We start from the raw sequence: 10,036 nt of genomic DNA on the forward strand, positions 1-10,036 counted from the left end.
AAAGCCATATTTTCAAACACAGATGCTTAAATAATTTTTCTTGTAATATTCAGGTGGCTGGACAGAGATCAAAACTAAATGCAAATGAAGTCACTGCTTTCCTGGAATAGTAGCTGTGGTAATACATTTCTGGGAAGAGGAATTCATTATTCACTGTCACATCAAATCTAAAAAAATCCATTAATAAAACACTCAGGACAAACTTCAGATTCACCAACTAGAACGCATTTTTAAAAAGCCAATGCCATGGTTTCTTCTCTATTTTTAATATTTCATTTACTTTTACAGAAATGTTCATAAACTCTATAACAAATGTTGTTTTTTCAGTATAACGTACCTATAGTACACCTGCAACACAGCCTACATTACTTTAGTATCATTTACATCATGCCAGTTTACAAGAATTAGTCTCCTGAAAGTATTTTATAATGTTTTGAACACGATGATAAAAACATCCCTTATGAGCAAACACTTGGCAACAGTGGGGAGAAAAAAAATCTCCCTTTTAACAGGAAGAAGCCTGTGGCAGAACCTGGGTCAGAGAGGGCCTGTTAAATACAGAGAGAAAACATGAATGTAACCCAGTAGAGAAAACTACCTTTTGTTATTTTTTTCTTGTTTTCGTTTTGATTGTATAAATGTATTTTCATTATTTTATTTTGAAAAGAAACATTTATTTTGAAAAAAGGAAGTGTGATCCTCTAGCAAACTTTATTTTCTGTTGCTGGATCACAAGGGATAAATGCCTTTTTCATTGGTTGAAGGTGGTTTTAGCCCCGTCTTCCGAAACACCAGACCATCATTTCACATGAGCTAGATCTTTTCGCACGTGGAAATAGATGAGACAGGTCACGGATAGCTCGTGCGGAATTTTCTAACATTTTGGTGAGTTTAGCCCATGGGTTTGAAAAGTTAATGTGTTAGTCTGTTGCTAAAAGTTGTTTCTTCTGTTCATACCGATTCGCGAGTGGTAATTTGCTGTTTAAAAACGGTTGAAATGCTGTTGTGGTAGGATTTGTTTAGCATACTTGAAGGATGATTGGAAAAATGTATTATCTTGCTGGTTATACCTATTAATCATAATTTCATGGTTAAAAAGAGAACAAGAAATTCATTTGTTGTTTACATGGTTAAAATAATTTCATGTATAACGAGAGATATATTCAAAGCATGCATGTAATGTATTACTGTGGTAATGTGAAAGAAATGTGAAAAGAGATAGAGAACTAAAGCTATAGCTGTGATACAAGAGAAGAAACGGAGCTGGCTGTGTACAATAATGTTAATATTGTTGTGCAGGCTAGGTTTTTTTCCCTTGTCCGTGTGGAAGGAACTAAGATTTTGGATTCCAATGGATTCTCTCCGGATGGAGATGGCGAGCCTGAGCCCAGACTGAACTTTGCAGAGGAACTTACTCTTCTTCCTCGACGGAGACTCCCAAGTGGTAACACACAAACCACAAACGAAAGAGAACAAGAACTAGACTAAGAATTTTTGACTTGACAGATGACCAAAGACAAAAAGACAATTGAATATTGAGCTCAAACGACTATTTTTGGGGTTATTTTTGTTTTGCCGGCTTCTTCTTCTTATTGTTATGGTTATTATCACTACTACTGTCAATGTGGAATTTGTGTCTTGTTTATTTCATTTTTGTGCAAAATAATAACTGTTGCTGCTCAAATTCCTGTCTCCAGCCATTTCATTCTGCATTCGCCTCGCTTTCTATTGTAGCCCTGCCGAACCTAGCAACTGGTCCGTAGTTTGGCTGTCCTAAACTATTTAAAATGAGTCAGTGGTTACAGTAAGTCTTGGCGAGCCAGCCAGGAGGCTTTTTCTCATGTGATTACAAGTATATAACGCACCCCAAATGGACCGTCTTGTTGAACGTGAATCTGTTAAAGTCCCAAATTCGGTGATCGTGAGCGAAATAGCTGGAGATGAGCAAATTGATGAGGTGACTGAATTCCTAAAACAGTATGGGTCAATCTCAAGAGTCTTAAAGGTAGATGATGGTAAATCTGAGTTTATCTCGAGTGTTGTTGTTGAGTACAATTCAGGTACTGCTGTTGATGCTCTTGAGCCGTTACCTTACAACCACATATCCGATAGCGGGGTTAAGTATAGAATACAGTCTCTTGCAAGTGTATACACGCGATGTGTGGGGAATGATACAACCAAGTCATATCTCACTGAGTTAAAAAACCTAGCCAAAATGAGCGGCCGAGGGTTTGCAGATGTTCTGAAAGACATGATGTCACAGATAGCTGAATCAATCAAAGAGCCTGAACATGATCAATCAGAGCGAATTGACTTACCTGAATCTCCCTTGGCTGAGTTTCAGCCTTCAGCTGTTGAACCCAGTGTTGATGGTGCACAGCAATCGAACCAGTCAAATCACACTGCAAGAAACCCAGCTCATAGTATACCCACCATACCTGCACCTGATTTAAACCCTCCTGAGGTGCAGCGTGTAGTAGTTGAGCACATTGTGAGAAGAGATGATCATTCAGTGCAACATTTTTCACAAAAACTCAGAGCTTTTTCTGGCAAGGACCCCCGGCCAACCTATGAGCCAGATTATGATACTTGGCGTTCCAGTGCTGAACTAATCTTGAGTGACACTTCCATGTCGCAACTGCAACAATCGCGAAAGATTCTTGAGTCTCTCTTACCCCCGGCAGCTGACGTAGTTAAGCACTTGAACCCAGACAGCTCACCTGCAGACTACCTTCAAATGTTGGATTCTGCCTATGGGACAGTTCAAGATGGTGGAGAGCTTTACGCCAAATTTCTTGACACCTTCCAAAATCCAGGTGAGAAACCGTCGTCATACGTACAACGCCTTCAGGTAGCTTTAACTCACACTGTAAAACGGGGTGGTGCTTTAAGCAATGATGTTGACAGACTCCTTGTCACGCAGTTCTGTCGTGGTTGCTGGGATGATTCCCTTTTAAATGCACTTCAACTAAAACAAAAACGGATAAACCCCCCATCTTTTCCTGAGTTGCTTCTCTTATTACGCACAGAAGAAGACCAAAATGCTACCAAAACAATGCGAATGAAGCAACATTTGAACATCACGAAACAAAAAGCGACATACCACCTCCAAACAGTCAAAGGCTGCTTAGACGAAAATGAAGACACAACCACCTTAAGCTCAATTAAAGAACTCTCAAAGCAAGTTGCAGAGCTCCAGGCCCAACTGGTGCAGCTGACCGCGAAATCAAAAGCGCAGAATTCCAGATATGCCTCCCATACCAAGTCTAAAGAAAACTGAAAGCCAGACAAAGTGAGCAAGGAGTCCTGAGAACGAACAGTTAAAACTCAAAGTACCCCACCCAAACCGTGGTACTGTTTCCAATGTGGAGAAGATGGCCACATCAAGCCAAACTGCGAAAATGAACCAAACCCAGCCCTAGTTGCTGAAAAGCGCAAACTGTTTAAAGAGAAACAGAGGAAATGGGAGGTTGAGAACCCTCCAGCCACTAAGGAACAGTTAAACTGAAAACAGTCTCTATTGCGGGGCAAATGGAGACTGCAGCCAGGCGATCATGTCCCACTAAGTACATGCAACATGCTAACTGTAAGCAATCTGTCACTAAGCCACAGAAGTATAGTCTGCCAAAAGGGTTGGTTGGCTCTAAATGCACAGCAGTAGTTAGCATTTCTGGCGTTAATGTAAATTGTCTCCTGGACTCAGGGTCACAAGTGACCACAGTCGCTGAGTCGTTCTACAAACAGAACTTTCCAGATCAAAATCTTAACCCACTCTATGATCTTTTGGAAGTGGAGGGTGCTGCAGGTCAGCCCGTCCCCTATTTGGGTTATATAGAGACATGCATTACTTTTCCAAAAGACTTCTTAGATGCAGAGATGGACATACCAACCTTAGCTCTTGTTGTTCCAGACACTCATCCAAACAGTCAGACCCCAGTGTTGGTGGGAACAAACACGCTTGATGTCCTTTATGAAAAATTTTTGGACCTTAAGACTTCTGACTACTTACCTAGTCCTTGCGGGTTTAGAGCCCTGTTGAAAACTCTAGAACTAAGACATACACAGAACAAAGATGGGAGCATTGGGTTAGTTACCCTGTCAGGCAAGGCTACAGTTGTAGTTCCAGCAGGCCAAACAGTAGTTTTAGAGGGATCTGCTAACGTTCATTGTACTGCAGCAGACACGTGTGCCATAGTTGAACACCCCTCTCAGTCTTCCTTGCCTGGTGGCCTTTGTGTTAAAACTTGCTTGATAACACTTCCTTCCCGAGCTCCACACAAAGTGCCTGTTATGATTACAAATGAAACAGAACAAGATGTTACTATCCCGTCTACTTGTGTCATTGCAGAGCTGGGAGCTTTCCATTGTATCATGTCCCAGCATAATGTCACCAGTGTTAATGAGTCAGCCACAAGTAAGACACCGCTGAATTTCAATTTTGGTGACTCTCCGATTCCACATGAATGGAAAGAGAGGATAACCAAGCAACTCAATGACATTCCGGAAGTATTCGCTTTTCATGATCTTGACTTTGGGTGTACGAACAAGGTGAAACATTCCATCAAGCTTAATGATCCGACTCCCTTCAAGCACCGTGCACGCCCTATACACCCTCAAGATCTTGAGGCTGTCCGGAAACACCTGCAGGAGCTGCTTGCTGCAGGTGTGATAAGAGAGTCTCAATCACCTTTCTCGTCTCCCATTGTTGTGGTGAGAAAGCGGAACAATGATGTGCGTCTATGTATAGACTTTTGCAAGCTGAACTTGCAAACAATAAAAGACTCTTACGCACTTCCAAATCTGGAAGAGACATTCTCTGCCCTTTCAGGATCCAGGTGGTTCACGGTCCTCGATCTGAAATCTGGGTATTACCAGATAGAAGTTGAGGAGGCAGACAAAGAAAAGACCGCGTTTGTGACACCGCTTGGGTTCTGGGAGTTTAACCGCATGCCGCAGGGCATAACCAACGCCCCAAGCACCTTCCAGCGGCTGATGGAGCGCTGTGTTGGTGATATGAACTTACATGAAGTGCTCGTCTTTTTAGATGATCTCATCTTCTCAGATAGTTTGGAAGAACACGAACGCCGACTTATGCGGGTACTCCATCGCCTTAAAGAGTATGGCCTGAAGTTATCGCTGGAAAAATGTAAATTTTTCCAAACCACAGTTCGGTATCTTGGGCATGTAATCTCTGAAAGCGGAGTTGAGACGGATCCCGAAAAGATTCAGGCCCTAAAGACCTGGCCACGGCCCAAGAATCTCAAAGAACTAAGATCTTTCCTGGGGTTCTCGGGGTACTACAGACGTTTTGTAAAAGGGTACTCGTCCATAGTACGCCCACTCAATGACCTCACTCGTGGTTACCCACCACTACGTAAGAAATCAAAGTCCAAAGAACCCAACCAGACCTACTTTGATCCCAAACTGCCATTTGAGGACCGATGGACCGCAGAGTGTCAAAAAGCTTTTGACTCCATCATTGAAAAGCTAACGTCAGCCCCCGTCTTAGGCTTTGCAGACTCGAAGCTGCCTTATGTGCTCCATACCGATGCCAGTACTACTGGCTTAGGTGCAGCACTCTACCAGGAGCAGGAGGGTCAGCTCAGAGCCATAGCTTTTGCCAGTCGTGGGTTATCAAGAAGTGAAGCACGATATCCAGCCCACAAGTTGGAATTTTTAGCACTCAAATGGGCAGTGACTGAAAAGTTTCACGATTATTTGTATGGTGGTCAGTTCACTGTGGTTACAGATAGTAACCCACTCACATACATATTGACCTCTGCTAAGTTAGATGCCACTGGCTATAGGTGGCTTGCCGCTTTATCTAACTACAACTTTAAGTTACAGTATAGAGCGGGCAAGCACAACCTAGACGCAGATGGGTTGTCTAGACGTCCTCATGGAGAACTCGTAAATGATGTCCAGTCCAGGAAAGAGCAGGAGCGTGTAAGCCAATTTGTAGAGCGTCACCTAGCTGACACTGACACCACTGACACCATAAAGCTTGTAGATAGTGATGTTGTCCAAGCAATCTGTCAAAATCACCTTGTAAAAGTCAGTGATGATTGTCAGGATAGTGGTGTTACACTTGTAGAATCGCTTACCCTCTCAGCTGATGCGATTCCAGACATCTATGTTTCAGAAGAACATCATGGCTTACCAACCATCCCTGCCTTGTCCCAATCAGAAATTAAGGATAAGCAGAGAGCAGACTCGACAATCAGCCAAGTTATCAAACAAATCGAACATGGTCAGACACCTCCACCGACTGTTAGAAAAGAACTCCCAGATCTCCCTCTTTTGCTTAGGGAACTCAATCGGTTGGAAATGCACAATGAGGTGTTATACAGAAAAAGACAAGATGGAGACCAGGTGACCCACCAGCTTGTTCTTCCTGAGGAGCTCAGAGCTTCAGTGCTCCAAAGTTTGCATGATGACATGGGCCACTTAGGTATCGACAGAACCCTTGATCTGGTCAGAACCCGATTCTATTGGCCACGCATGGCGACACAGGTTGAGCAGAAAGTGAAAACATGTGATCGTTGTATATGGAGAAAGAGTCCCCCTGAAAAAGCAGCTAGACTGGTCAACATAACAACAACCAGACCTTTAGAACTCGTCTGTATGGATTTTCTCAGTCTAGAACCAGACAGTAGCAACACACGGGATATCCTTGTGATAACCGATCATTTCACTAAGTTTGCCCTCGCGTTGCCCACCTCTAATCAAAAGTCACGAACGGTCGCCAGGTGCCTGTGGGACCAGTTCATTGTCCACTACGGCATACCTGAGCGCCTGCACAGCGATCAGGGTCCTGATTTCGAGGCAAAACTGATAAAAGATCTGTGTGAGATCTCTGGGATAAAGAAAATAAGAACTACCCCGTACCACCCACGTGGTAACCCTACTGAACGATTTAATAGAACACTACTTAGTATGTTAGGAACACTGGAATCCAAACAAAAGTCTCACTGGAAAGACTATGTTATGCCATTAGTACATGCGTACAATTGCACCCGTAGTGATGCAACAGGGTTTACACCCTACGAGTTGATGTTTGGCAGAAAACCCAGATTAGCTGTTGATCTTGCATATGGACTTCCTCTCAGCAAAGATCAAAAAGTGACACATTCGCAATATGCTGAAAGTCTCAAGAAACGGCTAGAGGAAAGCTATAGGTTAGCTTCTCAAACCGCACAAAAAGTGGCAGACAAGAATAAGGCCAGATTTGATCGCAAAATAACTGTTTCAGAACTTGAACCTGGGGACCGGGTTTTAGTTAGAAACGTGCGGCTGCGTGGCAAGCATAAACTTGCTGATAAATGGGAGGCAGACATCCATGTGGTAGTCAAACGTGCAGGCGACCTACCCGTTTATACTGTTAAACCCGAGTCCAAGCAAGGTCCCTCCCGAACTTTACACAGAGACCTGTTGCTTCCCTGCAGTTTCCTCCCGGTTGCCACCGCAGACACATCTGAGCCACAGCAGGTTCACCGTCCTAAAACGCGTCAAACTGTTGTCACAGAAAGCAATGAGGATGAAGAATCAATGGAACTTGACAATGAACTTTTCATTCAATGGGTTGATGATTCCCCATGTGAAGAAATAACCAGATTTACTACTGTACATGAATATCCAAAACCTTCTCATGAACCAGACATTACAAACTTACCTGATTGTGACCTTTCTGAAATTGCTAGCAACAAGGAGCTGAATATGGATAAAGATGCAAGCAAAGACGAACTTACCAATCATGTGCTTGTTGAAAACTTACCAGATGGAGATGAGATTGGAATTGACGATCCTGTGGACAATGGAACGGGAACCGTATTGGATGAATCACCTGAGGATTTGGTTAAAGAACCAGGAAACCAGCCTGTTAACGCACCTGATGAGATGGACAGTTGTGATCCCATTACAACTCAACCAGTAAGACAGTCAACAAGAATCAGACATCCACCTAAAAGACTTGATTATCCTGATTTAGGAAACCCTCTAGTTACTGTTGTGAAATCACTTTTCCAGGGTTTGAGCATAGCCTTTTCTGAGTCCCTAAACAGTACAGAGGGACAGTACTGGCTACACATGCAACGAGACGTGCATGACATTTAGCTGGGGAGAGTGTAACCCAGTAGAGAAAACTACCTTTTGTTATTTTTTTCTTGTTTTCGTTTTGATTGTATAAATGTATTTTCATTATTTTATTTTGAAAAGAAACATTTATTTTGAAAAAAGGAAGTGTGATCCTCTAGCAAACTTTATTTTCTGTTGCTGGATCACAAGGGATAAATGCCTTTTTCATTGGTTGAAGGTGGTTTTAGCCCCGTCTTCCGAAACACCAGACCATCATTTCACATGAGCTAGATCTTTTCGCACGTGGAAATAGATGAGACAGGTCACGGATAGCTCGTGCGGAATTTTCTAACATTTTGGTGAGTTTAGCCCATGGGTTTGAAAAGTTAATGTGTTAGTCTGTTGCTAAAAGTTGTTTCTTCTGTTCATACCGATTCGCGAGTGGTAATTTGCTGTTTAAAAACGGTTGAAATGCTGTTGTGGTAGGATTTGTTTAGCATACTTGAAGGATGATTGGAAAAATGTATTATCTTGCTGGTTATACCTATTAATCATAATTTCATGGTTAAAAAGAGAACAAGAAATTCATTTGTTGTTTACATGGTTAAAATAATTTCATGTATAACGAGAGATATATTCAAAGCATGCATGTAATGTATTACTGTGGTAATGTGAAAGAAATGTGAAAAGAGATAGAGAACTAAAGCTATAGCTGTGATACAAGAGAAGAAACGGAGCTGGCTGTGTACAATAATGTTAATATTGTTGTGCAGGCTAGGTTTTTTTCCCTTGTCCGTGTGGAAGGAACTAAGATTTTGGATTCCAATGGATTCTCTCCGGATGGAGATGGCGAGCCTGAGCCCAGACTGAACTTTGCAGAGGAACTTACTCTTCTTCCTCGACGGAGACTCCCAAGTGGTAACACACAAACCACAAACGAAAGAGAACAAGAACTAGACTAAGAATTTTTGACTTGACAGATGACCAAAGACAAAAAGACAATTGAATATTGAGCTCAAACGACTATTTTTGGGGTTATTTTTGTTTTGCCGGCTTCTTCTTCTTATTGTTATGGTTATTATCACTACTACTGTCAATGTGGAATTTGTGTCTTGTTTATTTCATTTTTGTGCAAAATAATAACTGTTGCTGCTCAAATTCCTGTCTCCAGCCATTTCATTCTGCATTCGCCTCGCTTTCTATTGTAGCCCTGCCGAACCTAGCAACTGGTCCGTAGTTTGGCTGTCCTAAACTATTTAAAATGAGTCAGTGGTTACATGAACAAAGAGAAACAACAAGAATATAACATATATATAACAAGAAACACTCAGAAAGTGTGTGACACCAGTAACCACAAATAAGAAGCATGCAGATCTGGAGCCAGAAATACCTGCAGCAAAGTACAGGGTGAGAGAGGACAAAGCACAGACTGTGAGAAATAGAAAAGCGGAGGTTAATGGCATGCAACAGTAACATGTGAATGGACAGACAGTGAAAAAAAGAGGGGAGTAAAGTAGAGAAGCCCATTGCCCATCATGTGAGGTCACCTGATCCAGTGTAATCTTAAAATTGGAGATGGTTACTGTCTCGTAAAGTGAAGCAGAGAGACTGACAGTCTGATATTTTACCTGACCAGAGACCATTGTTCATCATCTAATATGAAAATGTGGATGGCTTCACATAGAGAAAGAGAAAGTATGCTTCCTAGTACACCATAACAGTGACTGATCTCTTGCCTGCCTGCTAACTGCAAAAAGTCAGTGACTCTGAAAAATACATTGGAGGATGTACCAGGCTATGGTCCAAAATGAGCTCAGCCAGGCCAGAGATTATACAAGCAGCAGAAACAAATTACAATGTTCTGTGTTAAGGATCAAGTAGGGATTTGAATCACCAGTTATCAAGGCAACCAATCTGCTCACTCCGTAGTGGACCGAAAGCATAAAAAAAAGCATAAAAGCCA

The 10,036-nt window shown here is 42.2% G+C and overlaps 1 protein-coding gene across 2 annotated transcripts; it reads left to right on the forward strand.

Annotated features, from left to right (window-relative positions):
- The first annotated feature begins 569 nt into the window (after positions 1–569).
- LOC309690099 (uncharacterized protein) lies at positions 570–9,344 on the forward strand. 2 transcript variants are annotated; one of them, XR_014271605.1, is made up of 3 exons: positions 570–885; positions 1,300–1,444; positions 8,953–9,344. XR_014271605.1 is itself a non-coding variant. In XM_082506962.1 (2 exons), the coding sequence occupies exon 2, from the start codon at positions 1,871–1,873 to the stop codon at positions 3,278–3,280; it is 1,410 nt and encodes a 469-aa protein (XP_082363088.1). In that variant the 5' UTR covers positions 570–885; positions 1,300–1,870; the 3' UTR covers positions 3,281–3,295. The 2 variants fall into 2 exon arrangements, 1 of the variants encoding a protein (XP_082363088.1); XM_082506962.1 differs by lacking the exon at positions 8,953–9,344 and having other exon boundaries at positions 1,300–3,295.
- The last annotated feature ends 692 nt before the right edge of the window (positions 9,345–10,036 follow it).

Source organism: Aulonocara stuartgranti (genome assembly GCF_965226115.1).
Source record: "Aulonocara stuartgranti genome assembly, chromosome: 15".
Classification (NCBI taxonomy): domain Eukaryota; kingdom Metazoa; phylum Chordata; class Actinopteri; order Cichliformes; family Cichlidae; genus Aulonocara; species Aulonocara stuartgranti.